The following is a 19327-nucleotide window of genomic DNA, read 5'->3' as shown; positions in this document are numbered from 1 at the left end:
TTGAGAAACACTTCATAGTCAACACAATCACAAGAACAATCAATTAAACATCAAATCATTCTATTTATCATCATCTATCTTTTTTTTCTTTCCCTTTTGACAATTATCAAATGTTTAAATTTCCATTATTTCGTTGAACCAAGTACCATCTGTTGTAAAAGTAGAAGAATAAATAACAAAGAATGCAGTTTAAACTAGAACTGGGTGACTAATAACCTTGCCTGTGTCAAGAACTGTAGGAATACTTATTTTGAGATTATATTTTTCAAGAAAGGGGCATATTTCCATTAAGAGGTGGTCCAATCTATACACTTTGTTTACAAACCCTATTGAGGTAATTATTATGTACTTTAGAAGGATTAGTGAAGCCTAACTACATGGATAGAGTAATAATTTATTCATGTCCTCTCGCTGAAAGTATTAGGTGTACCAAGTATCATTCAAATTGCTGCAGTTCTTAAGGAGTACTTTTTTAAAACAAAGGGGCGTTACTCCAATAAAAGGGTAGCTACATGTAACTTTATTCACACATCCCCTTGTTGTTATAATGGTTCCATGTGCCAGGTATCATTCAAATTGGTCCAATACTTTAGGAGGATTAGTGAAAACACTGCAATCTTGTGTCTATACAGACAAATGAGCAAACAACTTCCTGTAAAAGCCCATTGAATGGGATTTCTGCAATAAACTTTTAACCTGGGTATATGATAAACAGTCAAAATAGTAGGAAGTGATTTACTGACAAAATGACATATCAATGGATTCTAATATGTTTTATGGTTTTGTAATGACAATCTTCTGTAGAAATGATAAATGAAATAGCTTTTGGAGCAAAAGATAAACTTTCATTCTCTTGTTTTTCGACTTTAAAGCAGTCGAAACAAAACCAAAAATTCTCTCTTTTCATAACTGAACTGGTTTAAGATATTTTCAATGACTACAGATTATGAAAAAAAGAAACTAATTTTGATTGTTTAATTTGTTGTGTGACTATAATTTAAAGTGGAAGTCAGTGCGGATTCATTATTTCATGAGCTCTAATGCTTAACATATTGCCTTTATTGATTTACTAGCATGCCTGCCATTTTACTGAAAACAAAACAAAAATGAACATAACAATAGCATCACACAGGAAGTAGTGGCAGTGATTAGTGCTGTCACCCTTAAGTCTACAGTTATAATTTCGATTCCCCAAAACACATATCTCACAACTCAAGTGCTACTTTATCTTCACTTGGAACAACAACAGGCTAAGTACAAGCAAAAAAACTGTCAAATGGTAAAGTTTTCAATGGAAGCCACCTATTCAGAAAAGTTAAAGATTTCAGTTTCCAATTTTCTAACACAACAATTTTGAAAACAGTGTCTGATTAAAATCATATCCTACGTTATCTATGCATAGCTGCATTATGGTATACAATGTGAAACTGAGGTTATAAAACTGCACTACAAATACACACCACTTATGTATGTGCTGGGGATATATTCCACATTTAGGATTTTGTTATCATACAAGCTTAAATATATTTAATTCTTATAAAAGTTCATCTGATATCTTTCTTAATACAAAAATAGGCCTTAAACCTGTTACTGGTATAAGATATTTGACAGTTGAAGAAGACTCCATACCTGTTACTGGTATAAGCTATTTGACAGCTGAAGAAGACTTCATACCTGTTACTGTTATAAGCTATTTGACAGTTGAAGAAGACTTCATACCTGTTACTGTTATAAGCTATTTGACAGTTGAAGAAGACTTCATACCTGTTACTGTTATAAGCTATTTGACAGTTGAAGAAGACTTCATACCTGTTACTGTTATAAGCTATTTGACAGTTGAAGAAGACTTCATACCTGTTACTGTTATAAGCTATTTGACAGTTGAAGAAGACTTCATACCTGTTACTGTTATAAGCTATTTGACAGTTGAAGAAGACTTCATACCTGTTACTGTTATAAGCTATTTGACAGTTGAAGAAGACTTCATACCTGTTACTGTTATAAGCTATTTGACAGTTGAAGAAGACTTCATACCTGTTACTGTTATAAGCTATTTGACAGTTGAAGAAGACTCCATACCTGTTACTGTTATAAGCTATTTGACAGTTGAAGAAGACTTCATACCTGTTACTGGTATAAGCTATTTGACAGTTGAAGAAGACTTCATACCTGTTACTGGTATAAGCTATTTGACAGTTGAAGAAGACTTCATACCTGTTACTGGTATAAGCTATTTGACAGTTGAAGAAGACTTCATACCTGTTACTGGTATAAGCTATTTGACAGTTGAAGAAGACTTCATACCTGTTACTGGTATAAGCTATTTGACAGTTGAAGAAGACTTCATACCTGTTACTGGTATAAGCTATTTGACAGTTGAAGAAGACTTCATACCTGTTACTGGTATAAGCTATTTGACAGTTGAAGAAGACTTCATACCTGTTACTGGTATAAGCTATTTGACAGTTGAAGAAGACTTCATACCTGTTACTGGTATAAGCTATTTGACAGTTGAAGAAGACTTCATACCTGTTACTGGTATAAGCTATTTGACAGTTGAAGAAGACTTCATACCTGTTACTGGTATAAGCTATTTGACAGTTGAAGAAGACTTCATACCTGTTACTGGTATAAGCTATTTGACAGTTGAAGAAGACTTCATACCTGTTACTGGTATAAGCTATTTGACAGTTGAAGAAGACTTCATACCTGTTACTGGTATAAGCTATTTGACAGTTGAAGAAGACTTCATACCTGTTACTGGTATAAGCTATTTGACAGTTGAAGAAGACTTCATACCTGTTACTGGTATAAGCTATTTGACAGTTGAAGAAGACTTCATACCTGTTACTGGTATAAGCTATTTGACAGTTGAAGAAGACTTCATACCTGTTACTGGTATAAGCTATTTGACAGTTGAAGAAGACTTCATACCTGTTACTGGTATAAGCTATTTGACAGTTGAAGAAGACTTCATACCTGTTACTGGTATAAGCTATTTGACAGTTGAAGAAGACTTCATACCTGTTACTGGTATAAGCTATTTGACAGTTGAAGAAGACTTCATACCTGTTACTGGTATAAGCTATTTGACAGTTGAAGAAGACTTCATACCTGTTACTGGTATAAGCTATTTGACAGTTGAAGAAGACTTCATACCTGTTACTGGTATAAGCTATTTGACAGTTGAAGAAGACTTCATACCTGTTACTGGTATAAGCTATTTGACAGTTGAAGAAGACTTCATACCTGTTACTGGTATAAGCTATTTGACAGTTGAAGAAGACTTCATACCTGTTACTGGTATAAGCTATTTGACAGTTGAAGAAGACTTCATACCTGTTACTGGTATAAGCTATTTGACAGTTGAAGAAGACTTCATACCTGTTACTGGTATAAGCTATTTGACAGTTGAAGAAGACTTCATACCTGTTACTGGTATAAGCTATTTGACAGTTGAAGAAGACTTCATACCTGTTACTGGTATAAGCTATTTGACAGTTGAAGAAGACTTCATACCTGTTACTGGTATAAGCTATTTGACAGTTGAAGAAGACTTCATACCTGTTACTGGTATAAGCTATTTGACAGTTGAAGAAGACTTCATACCTGTTACTGGTATAAGCTATTTGACAGTTGAAGAAGACTTCATACCTGTTACTGGTATAAGCTATTTGACAGTTGAAGAAGACTTCATACCTGTTACTGGTATAAGCTATTTGACAGTTGAAGAAGACTTCATACCTGTTACTGGTATAAGCTATTTGACAGTTGAAGAAGACTTCATACCTGTTACTGGTATAAGCTATTTGACAGTTGAAGAAGACTTCATACCTGTTACTGGTATAAGCTATTTGACAGTTGAAGAAGACTTCATACCTGTTACTGGTATAAGCTATTTGACAGTTGAAGAAGACTTCATACCTGTTACTGGTATAAGCTATTTGACAGTTGAAGAAGACTTCATACCTGTTACTGGTATAAGCTATTTGACAGTTGAAGAAGACTTCATACCTGTTACTGGTATAAGCTATTTGACAGTTGAAGAAGACTTCATACCTGTTACTGGTATAAGCTATTTGACAGTTGAAGAAGACTTCATACCTGTTACTGGTATAAGCTATTTGACAGTTGAAGAAGACTTCATACCTGTTACTGGTATAAGCTATTTGACAGTTGAAGAAGACTTCATACCTGTTACTGGTATAAGCTATTTGACAGTTGAAGAAGACTTCATACCTGTTACTGGTATAAGCTATTTGACAGTTGAAGAAGACTTCATACCTGTTACTGGTATAAGCTATTTGACAGTTGAAGAAGACTTCATACCTGTTACTGGTATAAGCTATTTGACAGTTGAAGAAGACTTCATACCTGTTACTGGTATAAGCTATTTGACAGTTGAAGAAGACTTCATACCTGTTACTGGTATAAGCTATTTGACAGTTGAAGAAGACTTCATACCTGTTACTGGTATAAGCTATTTGACAGTTGAAGAAGACTCCATACCTGTTACTGGTATAAGCTATTTGACAGTTGAAGAAGAAGACTATTCTATTAACTGTGTTAACAGATTGACACCATGTTTACCACGGTAGAGCTATGAATAACTAGCTAATTATAAACAGATTCAGTCACATTTGCCTGTTCCCATTATCCTCGAAATACTTACAAATTTACTAGCAGTACATCTATTATTTGTTACTGCAATTTTTCAATATCTGGTCGGGCAGGTGAACCCATACCTTTTCACGTACGATCAGGGAATCAAACCCCGGCCGCCTTGGTGAAAGACAAGTGTGATATCCACTGCACCACCTGACTACTTTGAATCAAGTTGACCTGGAAAAAGCAACTGATTAAACCCATCTTTCAGAAACTGACTCTTTTCTGTTTGCATCACCTAAAGGATTTTATTAACTTGCAATAAATGTAACCCTACAAAACTTGATATATAAGTAGTCATTTAATTTTTCAAACAATGTGTACTGTTATAAATTTTGAGAATATTTCCATGTTGTTCATTTAATACTTACCCTTCCACTAACCCCTGGCACTTGTCTCGTGGTAGTTCTATAAAATCTATTCTATCGAATAAGTCATCATTCTCTGCAGGTAGTTTGAAATTCCCTTTCATCTCTAGAACAGCTGACTCTGGTACAAATTTACCTGTCAAAGTAAGAATTGTTTGAAAGGACTTCAACATATTGAAAATTATGAACCACTTTCCATTTCTCATTCGGAGTAATAAATTTGGAACTAAATCAAGTTTGTTTCACACTTGAGTCAGTAAATCTCAAAATAGATCAAACCATGAACAAAACTTGAGATAAATGAATTAAAAGTGTACTGAACCAGTTTAAATTATCAACTTTAAAGAAATGTAATCATTGAAATTCGGCAACCCCTTAGCAAGTTACATGAAAAATACGATTCTAGGCATCATGATTCTACAGCAGTCTTTTTTTCACACATTTCATCCAAGCAACTTTAATTTGCCTTTTGCTTAATAGCCTCTACCCTAGCATCTACAACTAATTTTCTGGTCTTTATCCCTTTTCTTTAATGTTTGACTAATGAGATCTTGAAATATCATTTTGGACAAACTAAAAAGTCTTCTGACTGTCAGAACAATCGACAGAGCAAATATGATGATGTTAGGCATATTTCTGTAGAAAAAGCTTTTGAAATTTTAATGCATTTAACATATGTGTCTCTGAACATACAAATTAATTGAATTTAAATGATCCGACAGTCATTTATCCAAGCAAGCTATAGAGATAACATCTTGCAGTATTTTGTAATTGCTTTTTACCATCTTCGACAGTCCGCTTTTCAGATCTGCGTTGCAACTCTTGATCATCTGGTTGTATGACTGCGGCAATCCTGTAGAATCCATTGAAATTCTTTAACTTCCTCCTTCTGGCTGATGGGTAAACATTGGTCTGGTCCAAAATGTAGTTTCTGTTCTTTTTACATCCTATGCAAAATTAACCAGGAATGTAAGTGCCAGGCTAACTAATAGTTCCTGCTTCCCTATAACAATGGTCAAAAGCAAGAACTTCCTCCCATTCTATGGAATAACTTCCATTAGCCAACGAAATTGCATTGCACTCTTTTAATCCACTTTAGCTCAAATTCAAAACAACCTTCACCTTTGTAATAAGTAAATATTGATCAAGTTTTTGTCAGAATCTTTGTCGGTACCTGAATCCAGTGATGTCTAAAAACATTACAATGAATGTGTAATTTGAGTATACTATTTGAACTCAACATGCATGTATTTTGCTCAAATTAAAAATCAGACTCACTCTTTTAAAATATTTACATGATTTCAAAAGTCAGAAAAGAGTTATCATGCAGAAAACAAAAATGTTCTGAATACAGTGCCTTACTTACTTAGTATAATTCAAACACTTTCAGTACATTAAAAATTACATTACAGCTCAGTTAACAAATTATTTTCCTTCCTTTTCAAATTATTAGATATGATTCTTAGTACAATACGATTCAGCCTGCCAATGAAGATATCGGTCGGTACCTGTTTCAAATAGTTTGTTGAGAGCTTTTGTTGCCTTGTCAATGAGGACATCCCAACGACCATGATAATTATTCTTCCTTGGGAGACCCATCACTTTCATTTTATCAATAAGTGTGTCTGTGCCGATGATGTTGTAGCGCTTTTCTATTTGAGTTTTTGCCATGTTTACTCCCCAGGTAGTTTTACCAGCACCAGGTAGACCGATGATCATCATCATCTACAATAAAAACTCACTTTATTATTACTTGAAGATATTTCCTGTTAATTTCACCTGCTTAAACTAAAGCTAACATATAAGAAATACATTAAAGAAACATACACAGTGTGCGACTATTTTGCTCAACACAGCACAAAAGAATTTTCTTGCTGATACAGTCTAGCTTTTGAAAAGAATGCTAGTTCTTTATACATCCTTGATCAGTTGGCACAATCTATTTCCAGCATAAAAATGCCGGATTACTTGTACATACAATAATTTAAAAAGCAAGTAAATCTTTTATCTATCCCTATTGTATATTTTTAGCTGGAGTTTCAGTTATTTTTATCAGCCTTAAAGACTGAAATATCGTCAGAGTTTACTGAAAGACAGCTAGTATCCTACTGGCAATTTTTGTACAAACCAGTATTATGTTGACAAATAAAAGACAATTCTTACTGTTTGCATATATATTTACCTCACAGTCTGATTTTTTTGCAGGTGGTTCGAGGCCTTTGACCCTATCTATGGCGAGGAAGTGACTGATGTAGTTATATCCTGGGGGAGGAGGATACCACGGACCTTCCTGACCAAAATTTACTCGGAACCTAAAATCATTAATTCAAAGAAGGAGTTCAATAAAAAAAAACAAGAGGCCCATGGGCCTTAACGGTCACCTGATATATTTATACAGAGAGTTGATTTTGTTTTTAACATGAACAGAAATATTATTCAAAGTGACAAAAAACAATAAAACCACCTCACTCAATATCTAGCATACAGATTTCAGACTAAAAAGGATTTGAAACTAGCACCTCTGATTCTTAACAAGGAAAATGAAGAAATTTTAGCACACTGACTCCTTTGAGCCCCACCCTACAGCCCTTGGGGGTAGGGCTGGCTCAAAATTTTCAAAGTATCAAACTGTCAATTCAAGGTTATAATTCCAATCAAGTTATTAACATGTAATATTCAAAGTATCATTTGCCATTATAAACCATAATAAATTTTGTCCCCCCTCCCCCTCCTTCCCCAGGGGGTAAACGTGAGACCCTAGGGTCATCAACCTTAAGACCCTTCCATCTATGAAGAGTATTTGATTCTACCATATCTGGGTCTTGAGAAGAAGATTTTTGAAATTTTAGTCAATTCAACCCTTTTTGGCCCTGCCCCTCAGGCCCCTGGGGGCTTAGGACTAAACCGGCAACTATTTTTGTTGACCTTTGTCCATGGAAGGTCCCTGCAAAATTTCATTGAAATTGGTTCAGGGGTTTTGGAGAAGAAGTCGAAAATGTAAATTGTTTACGGACGCACGACGGACGACGACGGACAAAAGGCGATCGCAATAGGTCACTTGAGACTTTGTCTCAGGTGACCTAACAAAGCAAGTTCTAAGAGTTACATTCTGTTTTTAGGTGGAATTCTATATGGAAAAAGATAAGATTGCAAGTGTGCAAACTGAATTTTGCTCAAAAAGGTTAGTCTATCTGATTTCAGCAACCTTAGTTAATATGCACATATATAGCTGATCATCAAACTATTTGAAGAATCATCCTGAAGTAAACCACGTGATCAAGTGTAACGTGTATTTAGTTCCAACCAGGGTTTACTCTGAAAGAATATGACGCAATAAATGTTGACAAATCAGTTTTCAGTTACCTCACTAAAAGTCTGCATGAGTCAGCCTTAAAGTAAACAAACTTAAATAAGGAACAGTCGAGGTAAATATCGATGTACTTGCCATTGAAGTAGAGGGTTTGGTATAAAAGTCTGTCAAAGGCCGAGTTGAATTCGAAGCGGTCCCCAAAATTTTCATGTGTTTTTGACTTTTCATATGTGCTGTAAGGGCATATTCCCCCATCTTGCCCAGATCAATAATTTTGTTACACAGCGAGCTCAAAGCAAAAGTCCCATCACCCTTGAACTCCCTCACCCAAAACAATCTGGGATTGTCGAGCCATTTGCGGTTAAAAACACCTTCCCCATCACAGTTGTTCTGTTTGTGTTCCCCTCCTGTTCACAATTCTTTTAATGCACATGACCGTATGTCACTTTGGCGCTTTGACTACGAAACTTACTCAATTCAAACGCAGTAATGATACAAATTGAAAAAGTAAAACCGGAAACTTCATCGGTATATATTTTCCGGAATTATTACAAATTACAATCTGCAATTTGACGATCAATCTGTGTTAAAATTAATTATTGTTTGCGACGAATGTTTACTAAATACTGAATTAACATGACAGAAACGGATACCTAACTAACTTCACTGATTTTCAAGGGTTTTTCAAGGACTCCCATTGATTTTCAAGGGTTTTTCAAGGCTTACAGTCATTTTCAAGGGTTTTTCAAGACAGACATCAAATTCAAGGATATTTCAAGACCTGTGGGAACCATGTACTATTATAGATACATTAAATTTTGACCATCAATTACTCAGGACTATTCCATTTAAACACATCCTTTTACCTTTTAGATATTGGCAAAAAGTAGCAAACAGGTTGAAATTTGAAAAAAATATAACTTAGTTTCAGTTCTGACTGCACTGTTTCAATATTAGACCCCTAACGAACATCTATGCCAAATATCAATATCAGTAAAAATATTAAAGGTTATATATTGATAATTTTCACCTCTTGGTTTACATGTTTTATTTCATTTAAAATAATCACCTGCAATTTTTAGAAAGAATGTGAGGAAATAAGGCAAACTCTTTCTCTCCAGCTTTGAAATTGTGGAGTGATGCTGCGATACCAAGCCACTGTCCGTTCTTTGTGTAGGATATTGTCGGAGGGCGAGAGTCAAGATCTAACAGTGTGCCTATGATATCTCCCTGGCCAAACTGCTCTCCATAACTTTGAAATTTACAGTTCACTGAAAATTTCCCAGTTCCTCCATATCCGTAAGAAAAGGGCTCTTCTCCTGAAACAAAGCAAAAATGTATATAATTTTTCTTGGTCTTAATGACTAGTTGGCATTCTGAATATTTTCTTTTAAATATAAATAAAGAGAACAAAAAAACATAATCCAAAACAGTGATTACCATTTTGTGTTTAGTATGATTGTCCAAATACAAAGATAGACAACCCATTTGTGCCATGCATGCAAATACCTTTTGCATTGAATTCTTATTGACCCACAATGATTAAACTGGCCAATTACCAAACTACTGAAAAACACAAAGTACAGACCTTATTTAGCATGGTATATGCTTTGTGTTGATTCAGTTGATTTGATGGAATTGGTAAAGGTAACTATTCCTAATTCATAATAAAGATGTGTTGGAAAATGCTTGCTATGGATTGTGTGTCGGCACATCAGAGATAACAAACACCCAATAATTGGCTACATCAAAGGAAACTACTGACGGCCTCATAAGACACACTGTTTTGTTTCATATGAATTATATAAGATACACCAAAACCTGGATACTATTTTTGAACAATTTAAACAATTTTGAATAGTCCTGTCAATACCACCAGGAAGAGAGGTGCAGATAAGATGGCTTTCACGTTCTTCAGATAACCAGAAAAACTACCTGTACCTACTACAACCAATGGAAACATAGCAGCTAAGACTCACAATCAAAAGGTCAAAATTTTGTGTTGTTCCTTTAACTCTGCACTATTAATAGAAAGTAGCATTAGAGTGGTGTCTTTTTCCTAATAAACCTTCACAAAATGTACTTGATCAACTGTCACAGTGTAGAAAGAACTGTTTGTGATTTTTTTGATTTTTATATTTATTATATTATGCATGTAAATGGATAAAATAGCATATTTCAATTACTTTTAGTGTGCTATTAATTAATGTTAACTGTTATCATTTTCTATTGCAGGATTTAATCTTCCAGATTGCTTCAATTTGAGATAATGATTTTCTTTTATTAAACGTTGTAAACTATTATTCTATATGCATTATTTCCCCTAATGATCAAGTATAAAAACGTTACATCTTGACATATAAGTTCCATTTCTATGCTAATAATCAAATTTTCCTTATGAGAACATTTGGTGCACTCTGAAACAAAAATCAACAACCAAAGAACGAAACTTCACATAAAATTCTTCCAAATAGATTTTTTTTTATATATTTAAATAATAAATCTATTGGAAATTGAGCAATAAACTGAATTTAGTCAATACAAATAAAGAAAAGAAATGCAATATTTGTTTTTAAACTTGGACAAAAACATATATAACTCCCCATCCATGATTTTAAAATTGTGGTGTTTCCTGATAATGCCTTTTGTATTTAAGTTTTGAAAATGTTACCATAGTGTGAACAAAGAATCAAGGCTTCTAAGACACAAACATTTTTCAAATTAAAATTAATATTCCTCTTAATATCTGAGGTAATCATTTCCAAATACTCCACTTGATTTTTACCTAGTTGAAAAGATGATCGGTCTATAGACCATCCAATACGAAGTACATGAGGGTTTGTTTCTTGGTGGTCATCTCCAAAGTCTGTTGGAAGGTTTTCTGTAATCTGTACTTCATAGTATACCTACAACAGATATTTTTTATCAAAACTGTCAAGAAACAGACAAAATAACACATTTTTAAACATATATAACTGTTCATCTGATTGGTATGGGTAGTGCATTCAAATTAAAGGGACATACCAGGTAAATAAGTCAAAGTCTACACATTTGTAAATATTACTCGTCAACCGTTAGCGGGTTAACCTGTTACTTAGTCGGGCGGTCTTGAATTGGTCACCAAAATCAATTACTGGAATAGTTAGACATTCATTCACCCCATGTGGAGTATCATGTTTACTGGCTTAGACCTACAAATTATATCTATTGATGAGACCCAAATTAGAAGTTTTGATAGTAAAAACAATAATCAGACAATATTGTTTGAATACCAAACTGAGCCATTAATCAAATACTCGGACGGGAGATTTCTATCTGGTTCTAACTGGTTACTAAAATTTGTCTGGTGTGACAACCCTAGTAAATATACCAATAAAATTTGCTATGGTTTTTAAAAATGTTTTCTTTAAAAGTACATTCAGTGTCTCTGTTTTATGTTCAGATCCTTAACATTATATCTCAACTGATTTTAAATTCTTCAAATTTGGGTTAGCATCTTGATTGTGAGGAGAAATGAAGCCTGGTGACCAATGTGTAATCCTACCTTTCCTCGTGTAACCCCGTATGTTGCCCTAGCTCCAGCCCAGCAGAAATTAAAACCCGATGGGTTAACCATCGGTTGAGCACCAAATCTGTAAAAAAAAAAGTACTTTCAACATCAACACATCAGTTTTTTACGTTCAATTTTAACCAGACTTTAGTGAGTTTTAGTGCTCTTTCCGAAGCCCTTTTTGCATATCAGTAAAGTATCTTTTAGACATATCACGATTTTTACAAATATTTAATTTGATTATATTACACTTTAATTTGGATAAAACAGTAACTGTGTTCTGGGTTAAATGTCAATCGTGGCCCCTCTTTAGTTGAATAATATATAAAATGTTTATATCTGGCTGGGGATACTTGTCAAAGAAGTTATAGCCTATCTAGTCTGCTACAAAGACACATTTTGCCCACCACTGGGTTTTTTTGTGTTATCACATATTCGTTTCATACGAGGGAAATATACATATCTTGTATAATGGGAAACCATTTAATTTGATTCTATTAAATAAGTTCAAATCGTGCGACACAAATATTCCTACACCAGAAAAGCGTGGGAATTTGTAGCGTAATTTTTAATGCATCGTTCTAATGATGCCACGCTTGACAACAATACAGGGTGCAATTTTGAATGGGTTTCTCACTGGAATTCTGTCATTAGCTGTTTTAAAATGAAAAGATTTCCAAACAGAAATGATAAAAATTATGTATTTATGTAAATACCATAATGTATGTTGCAAAAGTGGAACAATACAACCACTTATTCTGCCGTTGCTTCATCTAAACTTGAAACTGAATATCTACGCAGTGTATAGAATGTACCATTTTGATTGGACAATATTAAGGTTGATATTTTCACATGTGAAGATAGAATATTTTGTGTATCTTCACTGCACTCCTTTTTATCAAATGGAGAATTCATGATATATAACTAGTATAATGTTATAAACACGGATACCGCAGGGGTTTACTATCGTATTTTTGTTGATAGTATATATATGTGGCCTAAATTTCCCAGAAGGCTTTCATGCATGGGGGAGTACCGGAAATGGACAAAGTGTTTACAGATCAAACCCATGAGGCACTTTGCGTCACGTAGGGGTTTGAAAAAAACTGTTTTTCTGCTTCATCAATGCTTGTACAGTATTAATTGAACAACATTGCACAACTTTATCAAAGACTACACAACATTCATAATTTTATCTGCAATAAATAATATGTTCAGATTTTTAAAATTCCCTCTCTAACTCATGGCATGCTTCACTACAGAATAATGGATAATATGTTGTTCAAGTAATTACCCATCTTCATCTATAACAAGGTTGAGATCTGAATTATAATCGTCCAGCTCCATTTTGACGTTTACATCATAAGCTCCGACCTCTTTAACATCTTGCTGACCAATATAATGTAGCTGCTGAGCTTGCTGTTGTTGTTGTTGTTGTTGAGCTAAAAGAATTTGTTCACTGAAAAGGCCAACAAATCAACTAATTATATTACCATTTTACATTGATGCGCTTCATGAAAAATCTTATATGTGATATTGCTATTCTGTTTGTATTACACCAGTGTCTCCAATTGTGTGAAATTCTGTTCAAAATGTTGATTATAAAATGTAGTTTTAAAGGTCATTCTCATAGTTATTAACAACAACAAAATAAAAAATAAATGTATTATATTTATCACGCATTATGATTAAACCAATGAGCTTATGACTATTGTTTTATATGCCTCAAGCTTTTTCCTTTATTTATTTCAAGACAATAAGAGATTGCTTAAACTTTCCAAATGTTGGCCTACCTGAGACCTAACGGTGCACCGTACATGGCTTTCTGATTAAATGCCTGCATATCTAATGCAGTTGAGGTCACTGGTAGCATTGGAGGTGTAGGAGCTCCCTGAACACCCGCTACACCCTGTACACCAGATAATGCCTGTATCCCAGGCATGCCCTGCAAGCCTGCTACACCCTGCATCCCTTGGATAGCACCTTGAAATGAAGAAGCAGCTGGGGAAGCTAAAAGACCTCCCTGTGTACCAAACCTAGCTGCAGATGTGGCTCCTGTTGCAGTAAGTGGCATCTGCATCCCGGGAAGAAAGGTTGCACCAGGCTGGGCAGTCCCTCCTCGTGCCACCGCTGGATGTGGCATACCATGTGGCAGACGTACCACCATGTAAGGCTGTTGCACCGATTGTACTGATGGCATCATCATTGGCACAAAACCGCCTGGATACTGATTCATTGCTTTGATTTTGTCTGAAATTATAAACATAATGATAAGTTAGGATATATCCTAATTTGATAAAGATCACAGTCAGGCCAGGGTACATAGATGACTTGTCCAACGGTATCAATTTAGGCTGTGTGAATTTAATTGATATTGTTGGACAACTTTTTTTAATCACTTAAATGATAATTTAAATAAGTTTATTGAATCTACATAATTGGTAATGTAACATTTTTACTTGCCAGGTGACAGAGACATGTGGGGCAATCTTTATTTTTAGCCAGTCTGGTTTGTTTTTGTTTCCAAATATTTCTTATAACATACATTTCTTAATGATACATTTTTAGGTTATTTATGGCTCAGATGTATACCAATCTGCTTTAAAAAATCAAATGCATCCGAGTTGAGAAAATTCTTTTTTTCTCTGCTAACTTGAGAGGATGTGGACTTCCAGTGCATCATGGCTGATCAGTTTCCTTTCATCACCTGTATTTAAGGGTAGCCAGCTATGAACAATTTGAGGGTAAGTTATTGGGATAACCTCTCTCCCTCCTTTACATTGAGAAGGAGAAGTCATCCTAATATCTTACCCTGCCTCCAATTACCTCGAACAGGACTAGTATTATAGGGGATGATCCCTATTGGCAAACTTGGATTAAACACTAACTTTTAGTCTATAAAAGTATAAGTAAAACTTCAGTTAAAATGCTATGGACTAGTATTTATTTTCAATATTTTAGGCTCCAATTTGCAACATATTTATACATGTCAACCTGTTGACCCATCCTCCGAGGGATTTTGTCCTTATGTACAAAGGGAAAGCATGTGAAACTTTTACTATATTTCTTCAGTTCAATGCATGTGGTGAGGTGAAATGTAATTTTATTAATTAAAATACTACCCTGTATTATTGTTAAGTGTTATTTGCATAACATGCTATGAAATGTTAATATTTTCAGTGATGTTTGGACTCAGACACAATGAACTTGAGTCCTGAACTCCTGCTTTTCCAGCTGGACGGACAACTTTTTGAGGACCCACGGCCACTATAACTCTGAATAATAAGGATCTCTTCTGAAAGATGTTCAGACCTTGCCTGAAAAATTTCTATAAGAACCACTGGTTGCATACATGCCAGATATCACGGCTTGAGGCAAAATCTCACTGATTTTCACCTCATATTAAGTCTCATGGCGTGGGACATGAATTTACGGAAAGTCCTCAAAACCTCATGTTTTTGAATGACCAAGCGGTGAACCATTTTCATATGATATATTTAGTTTGTTCCGTTCTTATTGTTGCCATTCAATTCTGTGATACTACAGAATGCCTGACACTCTAAGCCACTGCGCGACAGTGTCCGCTTCAGCATCAAAATTTCATTGTGAAGTTAATATCTTACATTGTCAATAGAATAAGCATAGTAAATGTTTTCTGTCATGTTTATATATGAAGTCCGGCTACGTGTAACTTAACAAAAATAAGATCACTACAAAAGTAAAGAGAATGGTCGGTAAGAGGCATGTAAAAGAATATGGGAAAAGTCTTTGATCTGAATGCTGAATATTGAATTTAAAAGTTCAAATGCAGAACACAGTTTGCTTTTCTTTCACAGCTGATTTTTTGTCCTCTTGTTAAATGCATGTTTCCAGATTCTATTACAATGCCCAGAAGTTGAAATGTAAATGAACAGACAACTTTTATCCTTACAAATTCATCAAAATCCACAGTTCAAAGTTAATGTCTTCTAACTTGAATCTCAATAAACTATGTGATTCGTTTTATAAACTTTGTGCTACAAAATATATTATAATCATATTCAATGTATACCAAAAAACTAGGGCTGCAATGGTTAGAAATAATGCAAGTGTGTGCTTAACTGAACCGAAACTGGGTAACCATGTTTTTTGTGTCATGAAATACAGCCACCAATGGCCCTTTATTTTGATAAAAACATGATAACTCGACTCACTAAATACATAAACAAAGATAACTCAATACCTACTCCTTATTAATAATGCTGCAAAACATTGAAGATTCTCAAAATCATCATGATTTGGCTGCATAGCGCTAGCCTCCAGTCTGGAAAATTTTCGTTATTTAATTTTACACTCGTGTTTTCAACGCTATTTGTTATATTATCTTATACATGCACTCAAAATATTGAGTGATAGGATGCCTGGCTCGTGACCAAGGGTTGCCGGTTCGAGCCACGGCACTGTGTTGTATCTTTGAGCAAGATACTTTACTCTGCTTGTTCCAGTCTACTCAGCTGTAAATGAGTATGTGGTTGGCAGTGCTCCAAGAGTTCTGGCATGCATGAAGTTGTCTTTTAAAAGGGACTATTGCCTCGCTCCTAAGAGGGACAAATGTGTTCAGAATATACAGGTTAGTGAACCAGATTGGGTCTTTTGCTTTCATTGGGATCAAATGGTAAATATCAGGGTTAAGAGGGAAAATCTCTTTCAATGTATGCATGCTCTGCTTAGAAGTTGTATGTTTGCTGTAGAACTTCTGTTAACTTTAACAGTTGGCACCCGGGTCCCAGGTAACAAAAAAATAGCAAGCAAGAGAGTTGTATGCATGCTTCAACCAGGTATAGAACCCGCAATCCCAGACTTCTTAGTCAGATGCTCTACCACTGATCTGATCGTTAATCGACGACAGACCGATATGAAAAAGTCGATAAAACGTCAGAATAATTCGGACTATGGGTGAATGTGATTCTATGCAATGACTCAATTTCAATGTAGAGTTAAAATCTGCCACACTACTCCCTCCCCTTTTTAAATGTGATTGGTTTCAAATACCACAACAACACAGTTTCTAACTCTCTGTTACCACAGGAAAGGCCGGCATCGTCTGAATCTGCCTTTTGTCTATCCTAGTTCATAATCTGCCATAAAGAATTGTTTAAGGTGGATAACGTGCGCTTAGAGTAATCGATAAAAAATATTATATAATAAAAATAAAGTAAAAATATGACAAATAAAAGCTACGGACTTACTAGATTCATTGTTTTACAGATCTCGTGTGCACATAAATATCACTGTCGCACATCATGAATAATAAGATTTATGTCAGAGCTCAAATTACATCATATTTAACAGCTCGAATAACCATCAATACAACGCGAGATGTTAAATATGAATTAAGAAATTGAAGAAAAATCACTTAAGTACAATTATTCAACATCGAAATCAATATTTATAAATGCATTGGTACCTAACAAACCAGGAAAATACTTTAGCCCATCCTCGGCTTTTCTCGATCAAGATGGCGTCTTTAAAGATTTTCCTATCTCCAAGCCAGAAGAGTTATATTTTAGCGCTGTTATCTCCCCTTGAGTTCTGCACTCATGACCTATACTTATATCAATTAAGCAATGTAAAGCCGATCAGGTTCCACACCGGTTCTGTTATTTCTTCATTATTATTTTATTTTTTCGAAGAGGTCTTTTTCTCTGTGACATTTAGTTATTTTATCACATTAGAGTTCCTATGTTTATTGACATTACAATGAAACAGATTTGAAAACAGGCACAGCATATACCAGTTTTCCCCTTTTACAATATCACGGAATTAGATTAGATATCTAAGTCCGTGACATTATCCATGTAGATACGGTAAGATGGTCAGGCGTACGCACTTTTCCGTCCGTTTCCGTCAGTCAGAAGTGTCTCTTGCTTATTTTACAGGCACTTCGTTGCAATATTTACAAATAAATAAGCACTGAACAAATCTTCAAGTGTACCATTTAATTTGTATTTATTGTTTTAGTCCGAAATATTGATTAAATGATGGTACAGTTAAAAAGTCAGCTCAAATGTGAAACACGACGTTTTGTTTCCCCGTCAATAGATTCTGATCTGCAATAATAATAAAGTATAATCATTTCGTCGTCGCTCAAATTTAGTTAACATAATTATAAATTTTAAATGAATGCACAATAATATTTCATACAAAGTACAATTGCTTTTACTCAAAGACACAAATATACTTTTTAGACCTTATCGGTCATAGGTCCGGTACTTAATTATCCTGCATGGATCGAATAACTCTTTAATAATAACTTTATGCCGTCCCATTTTAATCGGTTTTTTTACGACCAATGGAAAAAAACTAGTATTTATAACTCCAGGTGCGTATTCTTAGCCGTTTAAATTGGTATCAACTGATATATTTTCGTTGCATTGTACGTTTCCCGCTTGCAAACAACATGATATAAGGCGGCAATGTTCTGTGTGTGTATTACGCAGAGGAAAACTTTTTCGAGTGTTTTGTGTCCGTTGTTTGCTTCGACTGCGCTCTTACTCAACTCTTAAGATAAAATCTTTTGATGCATGGTATCAATCAAGTATTCAGAATACGATTAAGTACTGCAATATATTTATATTGATAATTGTTTGTCAGATCCCGTGCTAGCTTTGATCTTCCTCCTGCCTACGTGCGTGCTGGTAATTCCGTTTACACGTTCCAAGAACAAACATATACGGTTTAATATTTCTATATAACGTACTGCGCTGTACAGGTATATGTATGTATGTATATGTAGGGTCCCGATAATTTGTTACATCTATATTAGGACCTATTCCGTCTTTGCGTATTGCAGAGTTATCTTCTCTTGGGAGCAGGTATTGATTGTTACGTCACTTATTTGTGAGAGTAACGTCATCATTTTTTGAGAAAAAGACGCAATTTTCTCGCACAAACCAATGACGTAACAAATCAATACCTGCTCCGAAGAGAAGTTTTATTCGCGTTATGTGTAGTGTGTACAGCGCTAACGTGAATTAACAAACGCTTTCCGCGAATACTTATAGCTCGACGAGTCTTTAGATAAATACACAAATTAGCATTATAATCACCAAGTATAGCTCAAGTTATAATAAGTTGATAACAGATGGGGTGCCCGTTTGCTGATAATGTAATATACATTTTTTTATGGCTTCAGTTTGCCTGTGTGACTGCATTTTGGTTTATTGCCCCATGGCTGATTCAAGGTTACTCTTGGTTTCAATACTCCGAGGGGAGGGGTCTATGTGGCATCCCTATCTGTATTACAGACTTCGACATTTTGACAGATAGATATCTGGTGTGACAGGGCCAGAGATAACTCGGGCTAAGTCTGGTATCAGGGCCAGAAATAACTCGGGCTAAGTCTGGTATCAGGGCAAGAGGAAACTCAGGTTAGTGTGAAGTGTGTACAGAGCT

The 19327-nt window shown here is 34.8% G+C and overlaps 1 protein-coding gene across 1 annotated transcript in view; it reads right to left on the bottom strand.

Moving 5' to 3' along the window:
- The window catches only part of LOC110457005, a 29689-nt gene extending 12277 nt beyond the window's left edge, over nt 1-17412 (bottom strand). The window contains exons 1-10 of the mRNA XM_021508091.1: nt 17340-17412; nt 13687-14143; nt 13188-13352; nt 11888-11975; nt 11129-11249; nt 9413-9662; nt 7216-7345; nt 6542-6758; nt 5816-5980; nt 5037-5169 (exon numbers count right to left, since the gene is read on the bottom strand). Coding sequence (XP_021363766.1) covers nt 5037-5169; nt 5816-5980; nt 6542-6758; nt 7216-7345; nt 9413-9662; nt 11129-11249; nt 11888-11975; nt 13188-13352; nt 13687-14129 — 1712 coding nt within the window. The 5' untranslated portion in view covers nt 14130-14143; nt 17340-17412. The remainder of the gene's footprint in view (nt 1-5036; nt 5170-5815; nt 5981-6541; nt 6759-7215; nt 7346-9412; nt 9663-11128; nt 11250-11887; nt 11976-13187; nt 13353-13686; nt 14144-17339) is intronic.
- Between the last annotated feature and the right edge of the window lie 1915 nt (nt 17413-19327).

The sequence above is a fragment of the Mizuhopecten yessoensis genome, unplaced genomic scaffold, assembly GCF_002113885.1.
Source record: "Mizuhopecten yessoensis strain PY_sf001 unplaced genomic scaffold, ASM211388v2 scaffold8991, whole genome shotgun sequence".
NCBI classification, from domain to species: Eukaryota; Metazoa; Mollusca; class Bivalvia; order Pectinida; family Pectinidae; genus Mizuhopecten; species Mizuhopecten yessoensis.
This window is presented reverse-complemented; position numbering and strand designations above follow the sequence as displayed.